We start from the raw sequence: 23,931 nt of genomic DNA, 5'->3' as shown, positions 1-23,931 counted from the left end.
GGAACTAAAAATACTGTTTAGCAGGGATATATTTTCTCTCTCTGCCCCTCTGAATCATGTACAGTCACTGCAGAGGAGGATTTGCAATATCCATCTCTGTAACAAACCAGGGTCTGACATCCTGGGGAGCTGGAGGTCTCAATCACTTCTCAGTGTTTTCAGTTCAGACACAGAGTCTGAATGTGGTGCAGGAACTTTGGAAGGGAAAGTGCTTCCTTGTACTCTCACCTCCCCTACTACCAATCTATTTCATTCCTCTTTATATTTTTTCTTTCTTTTTCCCTTAGTCTCTTGCATTCCCCTTGGTGAGCTGATAATGGTGCAATTAGCTAGAAAAAAATTTATTTAAAGAGATAAGCAAAATCTGCTTTTGGCAGAACACTTTGACTCAGGGAGACACCTTGCTTGATCTCTAGGAATCTCATTGTAGGTTAATTTATTTGCATTTTCTCTGCTTTGTTGTAGCAAAGCTGCACCATAGATAGACAGCCTCCAATTACTTAGCTGTAGCTTTTCTGATCTGGTTTATGAGTTAGAATAGACAAAGTACCAGCTGTGACTTCAGCACCATTGTGTGATGTCTTCACATTTGTCTTTGTTGCTCAAAAAGAGACTTTTGTATCATGCATTAGCATGTAGTCTTTACCCCCAGCTTTGAGTGACTTGCAGGACTACAGCTGCACACCCCTGCAACACAGCCTTGCTTGAGAGGATGGAATTTTCTGCCCTGTCTTAGCCTGTAGATCCCAACTTTTTACCATTCCTGCAGCTAGGACCCTCAGAACTCAGATAAACACAATGAAGGGTGATCAAATTACCTCAATCAAAGGTGAGGTCATTGTTTCAGCAAGTCTCTCCCCATGGCCAATTCTCTCTCCCATCTGTCATCACTCTCCTAGCAGAGATGCTTCAGAGCCATATCACATTTTGAAATCTGATCATCAGCCTACAGAATGCCACGAGAGGTTTGTTTCATGCTGCTGAAGTTCAGCCCAACACTTTAAGTGACTCAGCCCTGGGAAAAATGGTTGGAAAGGGGCTGCAGTTTGAACTTGCTTCTACCATCTTTAAGGGAGAGGCCCACCAAAGGCTGAGCTCTTCTTGCTTGAGGAAGAGAATCTGTTTCTTCTCTTTGTAGAACCAAGGAATGTTGAACCTTTAACTTTGTATTGAACTTTGTTCAATAGTGAGGAAAGGCTTTCAGATTGGGGTAATTTGCCTTAGAAGGGCTTAAGAGGATACTGCAAACCCAGGTGAGGAAAGAAAACATTGACAATATCTGCATCACATGATGTAATGTGTGGATCAATCTCTAATAGGGAAATGGCACAAAAAGACTGCTTGGAAAGGAAACAGCTTTTGCTTGATGCTTTAAAAATGAAGACTCCACCTGCTTGCTGTCAAAGTGCAGGACAAGAGAGCTTTAGTTCTGAAAGACCCAAATGCACTCAGATCCTGCCCAGCAAACCCTGCCCAGGTCAGGCAGAGTGCCACAGGATTTTCAAGGTAAAATGTGCATAGTGCAATATTTGCTTCTTGGGGTTTTAAGAGTTCAAAAAACATCCTTAGAGGGTAACAAGATCTTCTGGAAGCGAGCCACTTCTGAATGGTATTGCCAGCACGTCTGCCTACTCTGGGTAGCATCAGAAACTGTGCTGAAAAATTAAACAAACATAGTTCTTGGCATCTAAACAGATGGGAAAGGACATGTTGACTCCCAAGTCTTCAGCTGAGGAGGCAGCCTGTTTCCCATTGTTACCACTGTGCAGAGAGGAATTGCAAAACATCCACATAGATTTTCAGACCTGCTAGCTGCACTTAACCTTTAATCCTGCAAGTACTCAGCCATGAGCATATAATTTTAAATGTCTGAGTAGTCCGACTGACTCCGATGGGAATAGGCAGGGAATGAAGTCAAACATTTGCATAAATGTTTGCAGGACTGGGATCTTTTGCTACAAACACAATTCTTGCACTACAGACACGGAGCTGACTACTCAGCTGAAGCTCTCAAGGTATTAATATGCCTGTACCCTCTACAGGTATATTTTAGGGTTTACAATAATGTGTGATTTCTGTGTTATAAAACATCTTAGTGGAGGCTAATGAGTAACCTTTCTCAGGAGAGAGGAGGAATGAGGTATTTTCTGACATAGCTGCAGAAATCTGAAAGAATGTAATCTCAGCTGGATCAGCAGCACATTAGCTCCCGTTTATCAAAGGGGTTCAGGCATCCTGATTGGATTTGTGGCCTTTGAAAGTTTTTAAAGCCTATTTACTGTAGTTTAGACCTGCTCTGAAAAATCCTCCCTCCTCTATCTGCAAGGACAGGATTGCTTGAGTGAGTAAGGGATTGACTCACTTATTCCTCAAGGTGAGGACTACTTCCCATTTGCATTTTCAGAGGATTCATTCCCCTCTCATTTCACTCCAGAAAAGAATGAGCAACTTTTGTGGCCTTTAGTTAAAAGAAGATGAATACTAACAGTATGAATTAGACTCTGATCAGGGCTGTGTCTGGTTTTACACCCACTCTCAAATGAATTTGGTGAAACCCTCCAGCTAACTAGCTCAGAATTTAGCCCACCAAATCTAGGTGTTTGCATTACAGGTCAAAGCCAAAGTTTTGATAATTCCTTCTGCAAATTTCTTTCCTATTTGTACTCCCACAGGCTTGATCTCTCTTTTGTTTAAAGGGCTGTGGTTGATTGAGGAGCATTTATATTCTGTGAATCGTTCTAGCAACACTGCTCTTTAAATATGCTAATATTTTCTTTTGAAATGCACTCTAAAAATGCTTTTAAAATTCTTACATTTTACATGACTTCTTTGCTCTAATTGAAGTGTTGTATTTTTTTTTTTTTTCAGTTTTGCTTTGCTGACTAAACATGTTAGGACTTTTCAGGCAAAGAGGTATGTGCATGAGAATGCATTGTAATAGCACAGGCAGCTTTTCCTAGAGTTAAAGTGATGTAACATTTTCCATTCAAAACCCTTGTGTTTTCTGTGGTCTCTAAAATATAAATGATTCAGGATGGAGTCTGGCGGATTGGGATTTTGTCCAAATGTGAATATTTTGGAAAGATCTGACCAAAACTGGTTCGGCCAGTTCAGAATATCATAAAAGTGCAAAAATGCACTTCTCAAGCTAAATAGGTTTTTGAAGCCTTTTTTGAGCATTGCTGTAACTTTATCAGCAGAAGGGTGAAAAATGAACTCTGGCATGGAAGTAGCCTTCCTTGAAGTAGACATGTGTTTGCTTGTTCAAGAAGGCATTAGTTTTGATTTGACTGAGTTAGAAACCTTTGAAAAGTGGGACTGAGCATGTGCAGTGGATTATTTCAGTAAATTTGTGAAGTGTGCAGCTACAGAAAGATTTTCTGTACATGCACGGTTGGCTAATTTTGCTGGAAAGGAAAAAAAATCTATCTAAGAACATTGCTTAAATCAGTGAAAATACCTGGGGCTTCAGGGTGACCTTTGAAGACCCTCTCAAGATCTTTCAGATTTTAAAAAGTGTGAGAAAAGTTGCTGTAGTCTTTGCAAGGAGTTTAAAGAATAATTGGCTTGGAGATTTGGTCAGGTTAAATGGGATTATGGCTCCAGAACTGAGGACTTTACACATGCAATATCTGATGTTTTTTGTGGAGAGCCACATCCTGAACAGCCCCCTCTCACTCAGCAGATCTGTCTGGTGAAAAAAAATGCTCCAGCAGCAAGGAAGGGAGAGCAAGAAGATGCTCCTGCTTCTTCATCTCCACTCTTGCTGATGGTCCAAGAGTTTCAGAGGCAGATAGCTCACATGTTTAGAATCCTGGACTGCTGAGACTGCTCTGAATTATATAAAAAATCTAATTAAAATTTAGCCTTTGGGCTAGGATGCATGTGTCTTTGTAGATGCAGGCACAATCAGTGCTTTTGCAGGAACTGATCTCACTTGCATCAAACACACTTTGGATCAATGGAAAACTCTCACCCAGGACATCTCTGTGTCTCCTGGCAGCCCATGTCCTCCAAGTGTACCTCACTTCAATAAATGCCAGTTATTTGATTCCAAATCTTGTATTTTGCACAAATTGGGTGTCTCCATCTTCCTCCAAACCCGAGAATCTTAATGCTGAGTTTATTGAGTCATTTGCTCTGGAGAAAGAGAGCTCCTCATTTTAAACTCCCTGCATGAATACTTCTCTGGGATAACTTTGTTGTTACCCATCCTATCTCTCCGTCAGGGCTCTGACAGGTGGGAAAGTACACAGTTATTCACTGAAATATTTGTAATCTTTTTTGTAATCTTTTGTAATCTTTTTTTTTACTACAAGATGGAGTGGCTGTGCTGGTGAGCAGCTGAGCTTTGGATGCCATTTCTTTTGGCTGCTGGGCAGAGAAAACCTTTAAAAACCAGGAATGTGCTGCTCCAAAGCAGAGGTGTTTTTTTCACTTTTTAGGGAATGTGACTTTTCCCTTCTTAGGGAAGGGAACTCTTGTTTCTTGATGTCTGACAGTGGGATGAGATGGCAAACACTGAACAACAGAAAACCCCGTGGCATGGAAAAAACAGCATCATGAGCTGTGGACACCCACGTCAGTGAAGCACAGAGCTAGCAGGAGTGAAGCATCTCTCCTGAGGCGTTTAAAGGTGGAAGCGGGTAAGCAGAAAGTTTATTTTACCAGGCAATGACCTCATATCAACAGACCCGTTTAGGAGTGGAGTCCCATTTATTTCAGCCTTCTGGGAAGATCCAAGCAGAGTCTCCCAGAGCTCCCTTTGGGTCTGCTCAGGGACAACCATGATCCCAGCTGGGCACTGCCGTAGTGCAGGGAGCCCAGAAGTGCAAGAGGAGCGGGTGTGTGACCTCTGCAGGACTGTCAGCACCTCGATGTGTCCCGTGAGGAAAAGGAACCTCCTAAATAACAGCACTGAGCAAGGCAGGGACTGAAGGAGCTGCAGACACCTGTCATGAAGAGGAGAGTGAATGTTATCCCACATCACTTATCTCGGGGGTCTGAAGTGCAGCACTACTGCGTGGCTTCAAGGCCAACAACTCCATAACGCGTGTTCTCCATCTTCCCTCTGAGACAGACATGACTCCATCCTGGAATTTCTGTGGAGCCGGGAGTCTCTAGCTGACCCAACAACACGGCTGGCAGCGAGACAACCCCAAAGATGAGTGCAAGTCAAATCAGCGGGGTACTATGGCTCTCGGAGACTGCACTGAGCAGGGTGCAGCCACTCCGGAGCCCTGACAGCCGCCATCACCCCTCAGGTGAAGGCATCGTCCCTCAGGCATCGTCCCTCAGGCATCCTCCCTCAGGCATCACGCCTCAGGCATCGTCCCGCACAGAGGTCCCGCTCCCGGGGTCCCTCCTCGCCAGGTTGCCCACAGCCGGCTCTGCGGGGGGCGGACACCGACATTTCTCCGCTTTCAGGTCGGGACGCGGTGGCCGGGACCCGGGGCAGGGGCAGTGTCAGGGGTGGCTCCGCCGCCTCACGGGGGGAGCGCTTGTGTCCCCCCGCAGCCCTTGGCCGCCATGCGCAGCGCCGGACCGGCAGGGAGGGCGGTGAAGCCGGGGTGTTGGGGGGGGTTGGGTTGGTCGGGCAGTGGCGGTGCCCGCTCTGCCGCCCTGGGGACCTTTCAGCCACCGGCCCGGGAGGGAGAAGGAGGCGGCGGCCCGGCGCGCCGCAACCATAGCGACGGCGGCAGCCCCGCTCCGCCTTCCGCGGGGCCGGGCGGCGCGGGATTGGTCGGGGGGCGGGCGTTCGCCCTCTGCCCCCTGACCCTGCGCGGCGGCGGCGGGCGCGGAGGCGGCGGCGGCTGCTGGCCGTTTCCTGGTGGCCTGGCGGCGGCGCGGGAGGAGGGAGGGAGAGGATGCGGCGCAGGTCTCGACTGCTGCTCTGCTTCGCCTTCCTCTGGGTGCTGGGCATCGCCTACTACATGTACTCGGGCGGCAGCGCCGCGTTGGCCGGCGGCGGCGGCGGTGGTGGCGGCGGCGGGAGGAAGGTGAGAGCCCAGCCCGGAGCCCTGCGCGGGGCGGCGGGGAAGGTGCTCCCGCTCCTTTCCCTGGCGGCTCGGTTGGGACCGGGGTCGGGGCGGTGTTGGCGGCTCTGTCCGGTCCCCGGGGAAGGGGTAGGGGTGGTGGGGTTTCTCCTTAGCCCCGCGGGGCGCTCGCTTTCAGGCGGGGTGAAGCTGCCCCGGGCTTCTCCTTCCCCCTTCCCCCGCCCCCCAACTCCAGCTCCCTCCCCCAGCCCGTTCCTTCCCGGCCGCCCTTCCACTGCTTATTTCCCGGAGGCAGATGGCTTCTTTGTGGACTTCAGACCGGTTTCAGCCTCGTCACATCGCTCCCTATCCAACTGCTGTCGGCCACGTCCCGGGCCGGTGGAAGTTGGTGTGAGAGGGGAGGGAGAGGCGAGGAGCGGGCGGCGGGGCCGGGGCTGCGCTCCGGGATGGAGTGGGGGGGGGGACCCGTTCCTCTCCGCTTCCCTCCCGGCAGACACCGTGTGTCCCTTCCCTCCTTCCCCCGCCGACATCGGAGCCTTTTGGGTTCGTGTTCCCACCTAGAGAAGGAGCAAGGATCCGAGCTGCAAAATGTATTTCCCCCTTTCTTTTCCTCCCCGGCTGTACAGCGGTTGCCTTTCTCCTTGGCGCTGCGCCTAAAAGATACCGTTCTCTGATGGGGTTTTGCAATGTTTCAGGAAATAACTGGATTTGTCACGTTTCAGTCCTATGGTGTGGAAGGTCTGTCTCTTTTTTTTTCCCAACAACTCCGTTACTGACATTCAAGAAGGTGCCCATTGACAGAACAGGAGTAGTTTTTCTTTATTCTCCCCTTCAACTTAGTGGATTTTTTTCATTGCATCAGTCATGATTCATTTTTTCAATGTGTTGTTATTGATTGATCAGGAAAGTAGCTGGAAGTTAACTATGTCATAGTTATGTCAATCAAAAGATGTTTTTTGTGGCATGATGTGGGAAGTGGCAACTTTATCCACCAACTCTGTTTAGAAAAATCAGTGATGAATAAGTGCCTTTGTTTTTTTTCTTTTGTTCTTGTGGCCTTTTTTTCCCCAAGGACTATCAAAGCCAGGAGCTTTTAGAAACTGTTGCTTAAGCCTTATAGAGTAGGAAAGGTGAAAAAGCATCTCATAAATACGTCATTCTTAAAAAAAAAACCCCAAACAAACCCAGAAATGGGAAGAGGGGAAGCGAGTAGGCAGTCTCGTGTTCAATGAAAAGTAGTGTTTGTTAAGTCTGGCAGTGTATAAGAAAATGAATCTTTTTTTTTTTTTTGTGGTACTTTGATGGGCTTTGGTTCATCAATGCATGCATTCATGGTAAAAATCTGCTGATGACTGGGTCATGGAAGCAAATACTTGCATGATTCCTTACGTGAGCAGGGGTCAAGAGAGTGAGTTTCTCATCATTGATAACTGGTTTTCTGTTCTGATGTGCCCTGTTTTATTCTTGTGGCTCAGGCATGTGTGCACCAGCAATTTTTGAAGTGTTAAGTGTGTATTGCTGAATCCAAGCTCGTGGTCCTTCAGCCACAGGAGCAGAAATAGATCAAGCATGTGATAAAAAGTAAGGCAGTAGCCTGCAGCCTTTCTTGAAGAACCACCAGAGTGTATTTAGAAAGTAAAAGCAATCTCAGGCTGCTGCTGCTGTATAATGGGATAAAGAAAAGCTATCAAGGCAAATATATCTGCAGATAGGGAAATATGGTTTTAACTCTTATGGTGTGTTTCATTTAGAGTTTCCAGACAGATTTGCAAGTCTGTTCAGTTCATTTTTATTGCTTGGGGAAACTGCAGTGTGGGGAGAGTGATTTGCCCAAGGTCACCTAGAAGACGAAGTGAGAATAAAATTGAACAGAAACCAGTTTTTCTGGGTGTGAGTCTGGTGCTTAATCTACCAGAACCTGCTGATTTTTATAATGCATATTAGTAGGAGTTTTTATTACGGTTGTAAGAGAGCTATGATCCTGATAATGTGCTTTGGTAGTATAATTTGTTATTCTGTTCAAAATTTAGTAAAACTTACTGGTCTTTAAAGAAAAAGAAACATCCCATAGGCCTGAGCTAGAGCTCGGTTCTAGGTTTAAAAATGTGAAAGTTTGAAGTAAGGTGATGGTAAGGAAGAAAGTAGGTACTGTGGTCACAAGAAACAAGTGGAGAAATTAACAATTATGTGTGGATTGGTGATTTAGGATTCTATTTTCTGTCAGTGAAGCATAAAATTTAATCCTGATCTTCAGCATAGGCTAGGAAATGTAAGTAGAGGAAGATGTGTGTAATGTAACAGCTTTTGAATCTCAATAAAAGGCTTATTAACTTAGTGTCAGACCCTGGTATAAAGCAAAACCACAAACTGTCTTAAACTTATAAACAGAAACCCTGCTGTAGTAAATTTCTTGCAGTATATGACTTCATAGTGTCCTTATTACTTGCCCACTATTTCAATATAATGGAAACAGAATTGCTTACAGAAGAACATCACTTAATAAATTGAAGTCTGTGCCGTGTTCAGTCTATAAAATTACAAAAGCCAGGAGGGGATAGTTCTTCAATTCTGTGAGTAAGTAATTTGCATGTTAATTACAGATCTGCTTATACAAACAGCATGTTTTTTTTCCATAAGGATGTTGGGTTTTTTTCCCCATACACAGACCTAGTGTGTTATCCAGACACTCTGGGCTTGTTTGGTACAGCAGTGATGTGATGAGATGACCACCACCAATTCCCTTTCTCATCAGTAGAGTTGAAGGTGTTTGCCCTTTGCCAGCCAGGATTGCACCTGAGTAAGAGAAAAGAGTGATTTATTTTTTTTTCTTTTTCTTTTTTTTCTTCTTTTTTTTTTTTTCTTTTTTTTTCCTTAGTGTTTTTTTTTCTTCCTCCCCCCCTCCTTCTTTTGTTTTTCTTTCTTGTTTTTCTTGTTAGTGTCAGGATTAATGTAAGCCCCCACTTATTTTGGTTCTCCATTTACAACCTTTCTAATTAAATCCATGAAGCTATTCAGAGGTTGCATTTTGCAGTACAGCCTTGCCTGAGTTTTTGGCCCCTGGCAAAAGAAGTGGAATCTACAGCCCTGTGTGCAATGCTCTGGACTGGTAGGAGCTGAGCAGGTGTGAAAGAGTCTAAAGCACACAAAGTAGAAGCTGTCTCATTGGTAAATAATAACAAAGAATATATTATTATATTGTTTGTAAACAATAACAACAAAAAGAAGGAAGGTACCATGCTTCTTGTTCTGGATGTAGGCATAAAAAACATAGGAGATAGAAATGGCATCTCTCATGCCTGGAATTTAGGGTATGACAACCATTTTTATTTTATTTTTTTTACTTGAAGAAAAGGGTAGAGTTGAAGCCTTCCATTCAAAATGTACTTGGGAGGGGGCAGAAATGTCTTTTAAAAAAATTCTTACTCCCTCTAATGAATCTCCAATAGAAATGACTGCAAGACTGAGAGCCCTGGGTTCAGTTCACTCTTTTTTTTTTTTTTCCAGACAGATCATTGGGTTGTAGATTAGAAAGAGTGAGTGTGATTTACTTGTTTAAAGTTTAGAGAAACAGTTCCCAAAATGGAGGCTGTGAGCCCAGCACTTGGGAGACTGAGTAAAATATGGGCTGTTTTGTGTTTGCTTAATGTGTGTTGTATTAAACAAATTTAGAGTGGGTCTTTGGAGTACCCTGGGACTTCCCTTCTTTTTGTGGATGAAATTCCTCACCTGCTTTGTGCTCTGTGTCTCAGACTTGCACAAAATGGAGCAGCAGCTTCTGCAAGATGGTTAGAAAGCCACTCAGACCCTCCTGAGCCAAAGTCATGCTGATGGTGTGATCCCTTCTGCAGGTTGGTGTGAATTTTAATCTGTGTGTTTGTCACCCAGGTTTTAAATTCTTCAACCACTAAGCTCTTGCACAATAAGAGTGTTTTCTAAAGAACTTGCTCTTCTAGGCATTGGGAAAGTAGTCCTGTGTAATTGAGCCCTTCAGGCAGGACAGAGGAATCTCTGCATCTTGTTGAAAGCACCAAAGGCTTCACTGCTGCCAAGAGTGAAATCCTTCTAGGAGTATCCTGAAGGATCCTGGGGCAGAAAGGGGATTTACTGTTGAAAACTGAGGCATCAAGAGGAGCCTGCTAGGCTAAGCTGCAGCAGAGCCAAGGTTTGGAGCCTTCTGGATTTAGGTGCCAGAGTGCTGACAAGCTTTTGCTTTTGTTGCCATGTAAAGAATGTCAGTTTTTTCCAAGTTGTCCCCTCTCAGCCTGTCTTTGCTGTCTAGAGGAGGCTCAAAGCAACCTTTCAGTGACCAGAGGTGGAGAACTTTTGCCAGTGCTTCTCAAAATTAGGAACATATTTCTTTTTCATCAGCTTCCCCACCTGCTAAAAAAAATACCTAACCCAAAACCAAACCTCCAAACCACCTATTTACACTGACTGATTTACAGTCAGTTGAGCCACAGGGAGGCAGGCTTCTCCTGTGGAACTGGTTATTGCCCTGTACATAGGGCTGTTTTTCCTTTTCATATTCTGGTTTGGGGAGGTTTTAACAACCTTTTTGTTTTGGAACAGACTTTTGATAGGTGGCTGTGCCATGGAGTTAGCAGAGATGAAATAAATCCAAAGGTGATGCTTTGCCTGGAGTACATGACTGATTAAAAGTAACTCAATGACTTTGGGCAGTGGAAAAAGAAGAAAGCTTTGTAAGTTCTTGTTCTACAAGGATAAAACTTTAGGATAACTCCTTTCAGCATATGGAAAGCTTTCTTTTCCTCTTTCTTTTCTTTTTTCCGGAACCCCTGAACTATTTCAGTTACTGTTAAATGAGGCTGTTATTTCCATTGAGGAGAAGAAGAGCACTGTCTGTGCTGCAGACTTAGTTTCTTTTTGAAGGTTTAAGAAGGAGGAAAAGTGAAAAAATATGTTTTAACTTCAGGTGCCATAACCAGTTTCTGTCAGAGAATAAAACTGTGGAGTGGAACTTCTTTTGAGTGTTTATCTCAAGGTGTGTGAAGGCAGCAGAGCTTTTTGGAAGGGGGTCAGAAGTAACCTGCCCAATTCTTTCTTGTTTTCTTTCATTTGAGAAAGGCATTATGTGTTTTAATTGCTAAATACCAAGTTTAGTTTGCTGTACCATTTTTAAAGTAAAACATTGGTCCCTTGTATGATGTGACATTGATGTCATTTCAGATATCTTGGTCTTTAGACAAGTGAAGATATCAAAGGTAAAGAATTATCATGTGTTCTTTCTGTGGCATTCACTTTCTAGAAGATGAAAGACAGAAAAGGATGTTCCTCTCTATATAGGTACAAGTAATACAGGTTATAGGTGGTTTTATTCTATACAATTCTTTAATAAAATAGAAATTAAATACTCTGGCACTTCATTTGTAAAGCTGTCCTCATTAGCATCTAAACATGAGTCTTGGAAACTGATTGTACATTTTTGTCAAGTAACATATGTTGGCTGGAAAAAAAATAAGGTTATTTTCTTGGCAATTCAGTGACTTATTTTCATGGATTACTTCATAAAATTTAACTTTGAGCCTGATGAAAATAAAGTCAAATGCAAATTTTGTTCTGTCTCTTTAGGTCTGGGGTTGTATTGTGCTCTTCCTTTTTTCTCCCCTTCTCTTTGAAAACTTCAAGTGGGAGCTTAGAGGGACAGTGAAGAAATAACTTAGCTTAGAAGACTTGTGTTTTTTCCTGCAACCTGCCAGATTAGAAACTGATGACTCTGGCTTTGCTGCAAGTGCTGTCACTTGTGGGTTACTGATGGCTTTTTTTTTTCATAAAGGGAAAAGTAGAGCAGGGCTGTAATGATGGCAGCAAACAAGAATTATTTCCTCAGCGATTTCATGTGAAACAAGGTAGTTAACAGCCTTTTCCCTAGTTTTTCCCTTTCATGTGGGTATTCCAGTAGTTGTGCTTATCCATGTTACTCAGCTGCTGTGGTTTGCTGCTCACTGTGGTCTCTGTGTGTGAAGTTTACAAGTTGTAGGAATGAGTTAGAAAATTAGGTAGTGCAGCAGTGATGTGTGTGGTGTACCCTACCTGGTCTGGTTGTCAGCCTTGTGTTTGAGGTGTGATGCAAACAAATCCTTCTATCCACGTGTTCCAGGTTATTTTTCAATTTAGAAAAGGCACAAGATTACTTCTTGTGAAGTAAAAGAATATTAGGGATGATTCTCAGTAGTGACTGCCAAAATGTAGTTGTCATCACTTGGTTTTTAGGCCCACCTAGAGAAAGAAAATAAAAATCATTTAAACACCAGAGAACTTTCAATCTCACTCTTCAACGTTACATGGTAATTCCATATTTTTTCCTTAAAAATCTTGTTTATTATTTCCTCTTCAGTCTTTTCTGTTCTTTAGGTCCTTTGCTGTTTAGTGTTCTGTGGTACACAAGTGTTTTGGATAACTGGTGGCAGCTCAAGTGAGAAATGTGGTAGTCTTAGAATCTTAGAAAGAGTCTTAGAAATCCCTTTATATTGGTGCTCCTCCAAGAGAGGAACCCTTGTTGCCCACGTAGAAAGCATGTAAAAAATTATAATTCCAGCAGACAGCCCAGAAAATGGTTTTGGTTGGCTTTTTTTTTTTGGTTGGCTTTTTTTTTTTTTGGTTGGCTTTTTTTTTTGGTTGGCTTTTTATTTTTTGGTTGGCTTTTTTCTTTTTGGTTGGCTTTTTTCTTTTTGGTTGGCTTTTTTCTTTTTGGTTGGCTTTTTTCTTTTTGGTTGGCTTTTTTCTTTTTGGTTGGCTTTTTTCTTTTTGGTTGGCTTTTTTCTTTTTGGTTGGCTTTTTTCTTTTTGGTTGGCTTTTTTCTTTTTGGTTGGCTTTTTTCTTTTTGGTTGGCTTTTTTCTTTTTGGTTGGCTTTTTTCTTTTTGGTTGGCTTTTTTCTTTTTGGTTGGCTTTTTTCTTTTTGGTTGGCTTTTTTCTTTTTGGTTGGCTTTTTTCTTTTTGGTTGGCTTTTTTCTTTTCGGTTGGCTTTTTTCTTTTTGGTTGGCTTTTTTTGGTCAGTGCACAGAATTTATGAATAATTTGCAGTACTTTTGGTTAAGTTAAATCAGGTTGAACAGAAAACGTTAAGACACAGCTGATCCCATGAAATTCGGATGTAAGCTGCTCAAATGAAGTCAATGCAAATGATAAATATAAACTTGTATTTTTTTATAAATTGCTTTGAACCACTAAGATATTTTCCTCAAGAAAATGGCAGTAGTTTAGCTGTAGCAGTACAAATCAGTGTCCAGCCAGGTGTTCTGCAGAGAGTTTTTCAGCTCCGTAGCTGTTGATAACTTGTTCCTAAATGTGATTTTTATTAGGGCTTGGTGAAGAAGCTGTGTTTTGCTAATCTGTTGGCAGTGCCATGTGTTGGCAATACATTTGAATTCTAATAATGAGCCTGCAGGAAGCAGTGAGTGAGACATTGGTGTTTCTGCAGGAATATCTGGCTGAATGTCACTGCCGGAATATATTGGGATAAAGTGGAAACAGAATCTCAGCGTGGGCATTGGAGAGGGAAGCAGCAGGTTGTTTTATTGCCATCATGTAATGCAAAGGCCTGGTATCTTAAACTATATAAATTTAAAAACGTGGGTGCATTCTTTCTTGCAGTTTGTTTTGAAGTTAGAAGGTGCTCGTTTTCTCTTCTGCTTTTCCCTTTCATGTAAGCTTTCAAAGGAAGAAGGGGTGGATTGAGGAAGGAAGATCTGGGGAAAAAAAAGTGTCAAGTGTCCACATCAAAGTGTTCATTTTATGTGTTTAGGAATTTAAGGGTCTGGCAGAAGATAGGCTGGATAACACTAGAGACTGAACCATTTCATCTTCCCTCTGGTTATGTATCCTGCTAAGAGCAAATGAAGATATTTAGATGTGTGGATTTTTTTTTTTTCCCATTACTTGGAGAAATGAATTATTTTAAGAAACTTGTGTGTTACTGCTGCATACCAAGTACATGCTTACCTGGCATTCTCCAAGTGTTTGCCAAATAATCTTCCCACAAATGAAGTCGTCCTGAACTATTTTATTTTTTCTTATGGCAGATGTTGAAGAAAATTGAAAAAATCAGCACTTGTTTTATGTCTCTAAGAAGTGACTGATACTTCATTCCCTGTTGGGATATAGCATATATTACACTTCCATTGTGGCCTTTTTTTTTTTTTTTGGTCTGTGTGCTTTTTTTTTTTTCTTGGTGTGTATCAACTCGCATGTTGGTTTTCTTCTTGCAAAACAACTTGTTCATGTGATAGCTTTCCAATGTAGCCTGTGCAAATGACTATCAGTGCTTTTTTTCTTTCCTAGTTGCCTTCTGATCTGTCTGAACTATTTATTTCCCCTTCTCTTCCTTTTTTTATAGACTGTCATTTTAAATTGCCCAGGGTACCATTATTGTAATTTAAACAAGCTGATAGGTGCTGGTTCAGACAGCTCCACCAGCTGACAGAGCACATCTGTGTAAAGGGGCTGCTCAGACAGATGTTAGTTTTGGAGCTCTGCTTGTGAAATTCAAATGGGAATGGAATGAAATAGTAAAAGAGCAGAAAATCTGAATTTTAGAGTAGTCCACATATCCCCCAAAACTGCTACGTAGTGCACATCGAAGGCAATAATTTGAATTTGTTGTCTTTATAACTGTTGTCTCTTTTGGAAAAGAAGAAACTATTGCAAAAGGTGCAGGTTCAGTTTTTTAATAACTTTGCTGAAGTTTTCAAATTGTCATAAAACCTGTGTGCTTTTTTTTTAGGAAAGCAAACAACAGCTAGAGATTGTGTGGAGTTCTTGCAGCAGGCTGTCTGTACTGAGTAACAGATCTGCTTGAACCAAAAAGCCTTTTAGCCAAGGAAAGATTATACAAAGAATTGGCATTGAGTTAGCCTATTGTGTACAAATTCTCAAAGAGCTATGACTTGATGAGGAGAAAATGTTTTCTCCTGGTATGAAGTTCCAAATGTTTAGCCACTGTGGAAATAAATAACCAGCACAGCTGAAAACAGTTCTAGTTACAAAAATAAATCTGTGCTATCTGGCCTCTCACTTTAAGGATGGTCAGTAAGGATGAGTGTGGATAGATGCTTTAGTGAGATGAAGTGGTAAGGCTGTTGGGTAGCTTGGCTTTTCTTTTTCTTGCCTCTCAAGTGAAATGGAACAGGCTGTTTGCTCAAGTGCATTTTAGGACTTTGGTAAGAAAAAGAAAAAATTCCTTCTCGTTGGTTACTTCATTTGATAGCACCTGCTGGTGGGCCAGCCTGTGTACTAACAGGTGGTTGTTCAGCCATTTGGAAATGTCCCTATCCCAAAGCCACTGCTCTGGTGGGCAAACCTACAAAAAATGTGGGGGCAGTGGAGCTGCAGGTTGTATTCTGCTTTGCAGAATTGGGTTTGTGTGTGGTGTCCAAGTATTGCCCCAAGTTCCTGCTCTGGGTGATGGAGTGCACCAGGCCTCCTGGTTACCATAGCAGACCATCCATCAACAGCAACCATGTTAATTTTCTCCTTTGTTACCTATTTGGAGCTAATTAGGGGTGTTCTTTAGTTTGGGCTCTGCCAGGACAATTTCTTGCTTTGCCAAGAGCCTCTGCCATGAAGATGTTGGGTCTCATGGAGCCTCAACAAATGAGGAGCTGACTGCTCTACCATCTGGAATTGCTATTACCCATGAATACTATCTTAGTGAATACCTTTTAAAATTTTAATTAAGGACATGTTACTTTTTGTTCCAGTGACACAGCATTTAACTCTCTTTACCTGTAGGTGCTGATGGTCAACAAGTGCCTTAAGGAGCCAGTGAAGGAGCTGTAGCTTGACTCTGTTCCTTGATGTGGTTTTAAAAGCTATTCTTAATACCTCTTAATCTGACAAATGTCTATCAAAGATAATGCCCCCCCACCCCATTTGCTGTCTGTACTTTTTCTGAGTAAGCCCTTAACAAGATCTGGAGATCTTACAGGTCTTGAGAGTTAAATAAAAAGGGATTTGGAGTCTGAAAGAAGCATTTCTAGTGGCAAACAGAGCACTTCTTTGCATCCTTAAGTTTCATAATTAATATACAAGAAGCATAGGGAGAGAGACTTGGCTTCTTTGTACAGCAAGAAGTGTTCCTGAACATTTTTTTTGAGGATTTTTTTTTGTTTGTTTTGGTTTTTTGGTTTTTTTTTTTTTTTATAGAAACATAGGTGCAGATGTTTATCCTGGTAGGTTTTGAGTGGGAAGATTGAAGGGGGAGAAGGTTGTTGATACCACCACTGAGGTGTCACAAGAGTTAGAAATAGGTTAGGACACAACTTACACTGATCAGGGGAGGAAAAAGTTTTGAAGGATTTGTCTGCAGTGGCTGTCAGGTTTGTGAGAGACTTGGTAAAGATGCAGTATCCCTTGTTGAGGTGTAATTGTTCAGTTATTCCCAATATGTTCTGAATATTCTCTAGTAAAAGTAAACTAGAGATTGATCTTGATGCTCACCTTTAGACAAAAATGTCCTTGGTCTTCCAAAAGGTGTATTGGGGGGAATAAAAAGGCAGTTCAGGGATGCTATTTGAGTCTTGGGGTATCAGAGTACTTTGGGTGTTATTTTCTTTGAATACTTCACAATCCCTGAGCTGATAGCTTTTCAATTGTATGTGGATTTTAGGATTTTTTTTTTTTTTTTTAAGGGAACTGTTGCACAAGTCTTACAGAGACTTTTAGAACTATCCAAGAAAAACTGATTTTACTGCACTCTGTGATGAAAGCCAGTTCAGAGTGATGAATAAGCAAGGTGTTGGGTACTAGTGAGTGTATTTACTTGATAGTCTTGCAAGACATTATCTTGTACCTTGGGATCACATATCCTGCTGTACAGAAGGGATGAGGACAGGCTGGAGAAGGTCCACGGGGATGATCAGAGGACTGGAGCACCTGACATAGGAGGAGAGGCTGAGAAGTCTGGGTTGGTTCAGCCTTGAGAAGAGAAGGCTCAGGGGAGATCTTATGATGATGTTCCAGTGCTTAAAGGAGGCTCCAAAGAAGATGGAGACTCCCTGTTCCCAAGGAGTCCCATGGACAAGACAAGGGGCAATGGGCACAAGTTGCTCCTGGGGAGATTCTCTTGTATTCAAAGAGGAAACTTTCACTCTGAGGACAGTCAGACCTTGGAATGGTCTCCCAGGGGATGTGGTGGGTTCCCTCACTTTGGAAAGTTTTAAGTCTGAGCTCAAGGGGGTGCTGAGACATCTCAGAGAAACAATAATATGAAAAGGGTTGGACCAGAGGATCCTTGAGGTTCTTCCAACCTGACATTCTGTGATTAGCTTTTATTTATTTTTGTAAAAAAAAGACAAGACTTGGAGAACTTGAGAACCTTGTACTTAGGATGGCAACTTCTAGTAAAATAACCTGTAGTCACACTGAAATTATGGCAGTTCTTGAAGCCTTATCACTTGTCTGTGTGTGCAGAGCAGCTACTGACTGCAGTTCACATCAATTATTACTACTTTTATATTTGAGTATTCTTATTTAGAGTTGGTCTCTAATTCCCCTTAGCTGGACATCTGTGTCACTTTCCTCTTATACTGTCATGAAACTTTGTCAGAACAAAAAGGCACATGGTGTTTAAAAAACCCATAATTTCTCCAGTAAGGCAGATTTTTAGGGATGCTGCTTTATAATAAAAGTGAGGATGGATGTAAAACTGCTTTTGGCAAAGTGTGTGTGTGGTTTCTGTTTTGATTTTTTTAAAATGAAGACTTTGGACTTTTTGTAGGTATTGATACTTTGCTTTCTGCTGTTTCTCATGCAACATCTGAACAAGTCTGACTTTCTTCTTTTTGTCTGGAAGTGTGAACTCCACAGTGACCCAACTTGCCATCTGCAGTTGAGCTGAAGACACTTATCTGCTTTCTTCTGCTTGCAGTATCATGCTCCATTTTCTGGGGAGAGGTGATAGAAAGGGGCAGTTAAATGATCAGCCTGGAAAAAGTACTTTCACGTAAGCATCTTATCAGAATAATTAAAAAGAGGGGGTTTATTCTAGCTTGCTGTGGCAAGCTAGTGATTGGGGATATCAGTTTTCTAGTGCTGAATTTTTTTAGCTGACTCTTTTGTCAGCCAGAAGGAAGAATCTCCAATGGAAGAGGATTTTTGGAAGTATGGCAGTGTAACAGTTCTTCTGGCAGCTGCCTGATGTTTTCATTTAGGCTGTTTCTGATGCTCTAACTGGCAATAGGCTGTAGCAGCTGGGATGTCAGCATGTATATATGCTTTTTTTTTGTTGTTTTTTCCCCTGTATTTGAATGCCCTTTTGCCATTATCCAAATAGTGAAGAAAATGGCAACGAAATAATAAAGTGCTTGTTCTGTCTTCTGATTTAAAAAGTGACAGTGGTTATTTCATGCCCAAATGCTACTTTGTGCCTGTAGTTCAGTGATCAAGCAGTTGTTTCTCTTTCTGAACTTTAGATTTTGCCAGGAAAACCCAGCTTTTCCCAGCTCTGCCAGTGAACAGCAGTGCTGGGCTGTGATTGCAGTGATGGTAGGATGGATAGAGCTGCTGTTGAGATGGAAATTGTCCTGGTTGTGCTGTTTGAATATGTAGATAACATGGCATGGGCTGTATTTCTACTGAGCCTTTGACTGCCAGCATGCTTAAGTATGTGATCTTAATTTGTCCATGTTAACTGTAAGATTAATCCCCTAAATACTGCTGGTGAAGAAAATTATAGTTACTAGCTCATGCCTGGTAAAATGCAGATACCTTTTAGAAATTTGTAGTGGGAATAATTAGTCCCTACCATGATAAAGTAATCACAGTTTTTATGTTTACTATGTTTACCCCAGCTGACATGCAGCACTGTGGAGTTTTTCCAGCTGTTCACTTGATTCTGCCTGGGTATTTTATTTTGTTTTTTTTCTGGAAGTGTAGTTGTAGTTCTTATGCCCCATTCTAATAATAGATGTGCCTTGTGAGGTGCACTCTGCTGTATTACTCCCTTGAGGGCTGAAGATGTACAGCAAAAGTTGTATTAATTCTGTTTGCCCAGTTCCTGTGCTGTGCTCTTGGGTTTGTGTTTGCATCTCTTGTGGCTTTACTCTATATTTTAGTTGGAAAAAAAAAAAAATCTGTGAATGAATTGCATGTTTTCTTTTCCCTGCAAGCATGAAAAGTTACTGATACTGACTTGACAGCATTCCTGCCACAGAATGAAGAATAGATGGTGAATGTTTCTTGGGGAAAAAAAAAAATCTATGAGTTTTGTGTAGCCACAAACCATGGTTTAGAGCCTGCTGGAAATATTCAGCTGGGTAGGAGAACCCACAAGCAAAGTTACAGCTTGAACAGTGGCAAAACTAAAGTACTGAAAATCTTCTGTAATCATCACTGTGACATTGCAGGGCTGGGTTTATTGTATTTAGGGTATCTTGAAAGCTAGAATACATGTCTGAAAGCTAGAAGGAATCTTGTTTTTTTTTCAGTTGATGGCTGTTTGTGAATTCACAGTAACTTTTGGCAGGTAGTGAATTAGATTCTGGTGAGCATGGGATGCCTGGGACCTCCATCTACATTCAGTGCCTCTCTCCAGTTCAAAACAGTTGGCACTGAACTTGTTTTGCAGTTTTCCATTCCTGGATCATCACTCCTGCTGGTGAGTGGCACTGGCACTGGAAATGTCAATGCCTGTCTCAGTGTTGCATGACTTCAGCTTATTTAAAAATAGATCAGAAGGTGTTTTGAGAGAAAGGGAGGCAAAATTGCCAACTTAGTCTTCTCCTGTGGGTAGGTATCTGCAAATTTTAACTGGTTTGCTATTTTACAATGTGGTTTCAAACTCTACTCCAGTGGCAGGCTCAGGCTGTTCATTGAGAGAAAGTGTTTATTGCACAACAACATTTGTTTGCCAAGCCTCTGTTTTGCAGCTGCTGTCTCAGAGATGCACTAATTCTGACTGTATTGCAGATTTAGTCCCTCCTCATCCTCCTTTATAACCTAAAACCTGCCTTGACACAGTTAAAGAAAATGGAATGGAGATGCAAAACTATTGCAAAAAGAAATAACAGGCACCATTTTTCTGGAATGTTTTTACCATTTGATATAAGCATGCTATTTTATTTTACAAACTGTTAGCACTGAGAGCAAGTGGAAAGTACTTTGTCTTATAAATAAAAGCTAATTTAATCTGCTTGAGATATTTTGGCCATTGTACTGTTTACAATCTTTAAGACTTTTTAAATAAGTTGGGGCTTGTTTCCTTTTTGAGGATGGCAAAATGTGCCTGATTCCCTCTTTCATGGCACCATTTGCTCTGTGCTAGTTTGAAGTAACAGGGGTGTCAGAGCCTTCAGTTTTCTACAGAAAGCTGCAGACCAGCACCTTATTTTCTAGATCCTGGGTTACCATGCAGTTACAGCTGAACGTGTTTTCAAAACCAGAATTATGACAGAAACAAGGAGATTGTAATAATTTCCTCTCTAAAGAGCTGCTGAAGTAGAATAAAACTCCTATGGACAGGTAATTTGTACTTTATTTTTGTCTGAAGGAGGAGTTGCACTGCTGCTAACTATCTCATGGCATGATACTGTGACCATATTATCATTAATGCCCAGGTACAATTAATTAAAATATTTGACAGTCCTTCCTATTCCCCCCTCCTCTTTCTGTTCTCCTTGTGTAGTGTTAACAAAGAGGAATGAAATCCTAATATACACAATTGTTTTCCTGCTGGAGAGTTGGAGGAAGTGATAATGACCTCTGGGAGAGCAAGTAGCTCCTGGGAGTCCTTGGAGAAGAATGTTCTTCTTTATAACAGAGTCTTTCTTCTGCAGAGCCTGAACAGCATCATCTGCATACAGTTGTCATAATAAAAAAATCTTTGGTGTGTAGCCAGTTCTTGAAATTCAAGTGGTGTTTAATAGGCTTTTTTTTGAATCATTATAAAGCAGCACAGAGGCTCTCAAACTTACATTTAAGTTAATGTTAATTTTAGAGATTATACTTAAAAATTGGAGAAATTCTGTGTTTAGAGGATTAGTTTGTTGCTCTACCAAGGAGCATTGTAATCTCTGCCCCAGGAAGGGGGCTCTGATTCCCTTTACAAAAATCACTGGTAGGTTTTCCCCTGCTAGCTGCTTTTCTTTGCATCTGGTAATGGTGTGTTCTGGTTCTGTTTTCTCCCTTCCAGCTGCTCCTTGACTGACAAATCAGTAGCTGTGTATTTCCTCCCAGCATTTCCATACAAAGTGTTGCTATTTTGTTGTTCCAGGTTTTAAAGAATTTGGCTGCCAGTAACATTTTATTGGGTTATCTATTTTACAGTAGTGCTTTTTCTGATGCAAGCCATAGATGCAGGCAGTGACTTAAAAGAAAACAGTGTTCTGGCCTGTTGAGGTGCCACCAGGGAGGAGATAATTGAAAACATTTTTATAAAACAGGAATATTTTTATTTTTTTTTCCCCTTCTCTCTTAGAGAATCCTCAAAATTAGTGTGACAGGGAGAAGTTGAGAAACAAAGAAAAATAACCATGTTATTTTCCTGCTGGAGGGAAAGTGTGACACAGCTGTGCTGATGGTAAGCAGAGCTTGAAGGATATAATGATCTTACAGAAAAAGAGCAAATCTTTGGGGTGTGCTGGGTCATGGGAGGATGGCAAAGCTTCAGTTTAGGATGTCAGGCAGCTTGATGTTTCCAACTAAACTTGGGTATGAATTTATGTCCAAAATTTTGAATGAGGTTTAAGCTAAAGATGGCTGCACAAGGACAGTCTGAAAAAACAGTTTCTGCCAGATTTGAATCTGTTGTTGTCGTGGGCTTTCTTTTTTTTCAAAGAAATCTGCTCTAGTAGCAGTCTTGGAGTCTGTGTTTGTGTGGCATGGCAGATCTCCAAAGGCTTGGGAATTTGTTTTCAAAAAGTGGTGATGTAGCTATTTCTTTATTCTAGTTGCATACAAAATCAACCATCTTTGTTCTGCTCATCCCAATATATTCATTCCATAAAGCAGATAGAAGCATCAGTGTTTCTCCTTGAAGCTTCCCAGGCCTTTGTGATGTTTTCAGTTGCTTGACTTGAACTGGTTTTCAAACCTGAGAATTTAGTATTTGCTGAGAAGGACATAAATCTTAACATTTCTGCTTTTCACAGCTGAGATTTGTCCACAGCAGGTACTGATGACAAGAGTACAGTGTGTGAACTACAGAGAAATATGCTCTGGTGGTGCAGATTATTATCCCAGACATATGGATAGAAATTACCACAGTACAGGAACCCCTTCACATAGAAGAATTTGATACTGAAACAACTAGATTGAGAAGCTGAAACATTACTTAGTTAATATCAGCAATTGAGGGTGGATTCTGGGTTTTAAAATCTTATTTTAGCATCTTTAAGCTATATTGTTGTTGAAGAGCAGCAGGGAGGAATTCTTGTTGTTCCATGTGACTGCTCTTAAAGGTTTTTATCAGTCTGGTGTGGTTTTTCAGTGGACAGGTCAAAATTTTCAAGCAGTCTTTCTTTCCCATTGCAATAATAGCAGTATTGCCATGCTCCTGTGGAGCTTCTCTTTGGATCAGAAAGCAAGTCCTGAGAAGTACTGGGTGGGTTCTTCATGGGTAAGTGGGATCAGTTTGTGCAGAAAGCAAATAAACTGGCATTATTTTGTTAAAAACCAGATTTTAAATGTGTCCAATTCACTGGAATTATTCAGTAGTTGGGCACTTTGGCAGAAGGTGCATCTGGTAGCCCCTGACCACAGGTGGAATTGTCCTGGTCTTGGAAGTTTTGGAAATGAGACTCAACTTTTCAAGCTGCCACAGACTCCAAAGGTACTAATTCTGTAAAAAAATGTTCCCAAAACCAAAGCTTTTCATTTTTACACAAACTTTCATGGATTTTTTTTTCTTAAATACAGAAACCCAGCAGGTTTCTTTTGCCCTTTTTCAGATTTTATCAGGAAGTGCAGGTATTTGTGCTCCTGGATTTAATCAACTAATGCTTTTGATAGTTTTCACTGTTATGTTTTGAAGAATGTGCTTGGAAGAGGTTGTTCACCACTGTTATTTTCACTACATTTAAATTTCTCTTTACTCATTTTTCTCCTTTTTAAGGAGCTAAGAAGAGCTGCTCATTAGTGCAGAAAGGGTCTGAATGAAGTTTTTCCTTCAAGTGCCCATATCCAACTTCCAGTGTTGTTATTCCCCCACCCCTCCTTCCTCTTTTACTTGAGGTAGATTGGATTGATTTCTTTTTAACAGCTTTCTAGCTATAAATCTTTGTGGCTTTTCCTCTGAAGGAGGAGGAATTTAAGGAAAAGCAAATCTGGAGGGGGCTGCTACTGACTTCAGAGGGAAGTCTGGGTTGGACTCCAGATCATTTTCCCTGTGTGTCTTCCTCTGTATGACTAAATCATGTTTTTTACAAGCAAATAACTTCTCTTCTTTACAGGGTGGAAGAGGCTTCATGGTTGCAGATATTATTAGCACAATAGTAGCAGTATTTTCTTTAAATCCAAGTAGTGATTTTTCAAAGTTCAGCTTCTGAATCTCTCAACTAATACTGAAGGTATTCCTGTACCTCTACAATTACAGTGACTTTCCTCCTGGGCAATCTGGATTTCCATTTCCTCCCTGCTGTGAGGTCAGTAGCATCTGCTACTTCATTTTTTAGTCAGTCTGGTTAGACTCCAAAGGACCAAGACTATAAACAGCTTCACAAACTCTGATTTTTGAAGTTCTTTTGCTTTGAATCTGAAAAGGCAAATCATGAAGAAGACCTCACAGCCAGGCACACAAATACCCTTTCTGCTTTGGTTTTGCTGTGTACATTATTAAGGATAGCCTATAAGAAGTGATCTTTTATTTTCTGAGCTCCTGCTTGCTGTCAGGATCTTTTTTTTTTCTAGGAATGTGACAATTTTCCATTTTTGTATCTATGCTGGGACACAGACTGGGAACTCCTTCCTCAGAGCTGCAAATGT

General features: G+C 41.5%; 1 protein-coding gene across 1 annotated transcript in view; it reads left to right on the top strand.

The window, feature by feature from the left end:
* Positions 1-5,758: 5,758 nt before the first annotated feature.
* Positions 5,759-23,931, top strand: part of GALNT2 (polypeptide N-acetylgalactosaminyltransferase 2) — a 91,014-nt gene continuing 72,841 nt past the window's right edge. The window contains exon 1 of the mRNA XM_071738944.1: positions 5,759-5,999. Within this exon, the coding sequence (XP_071595045.1) occupies positions 5,868-5,999 (132 nt within the window). The 5' untranslated portion in view covers positions 5,759-5,867. The remainder of the gene's footprint in view (positions 6,000-23,931) is intronic.

This window comes from Heliangelus exortis, chromosome 3 (assembly GCF_036169615.1).
Source record: "Heliangelus exortis chromosome 3, bHelExo1.hap1, whole genome shotgun sequence".
NCBI lineage: Eukaryota > Metazoa > Chordata > Aves > Apodiformes > Trochilidae > Heliangelus > Heliangelus exortis.
Note: the sequence above shows the minus strand (reverse complement) of the source record. Positions and strands in the feature narration are given on the sequence as shown.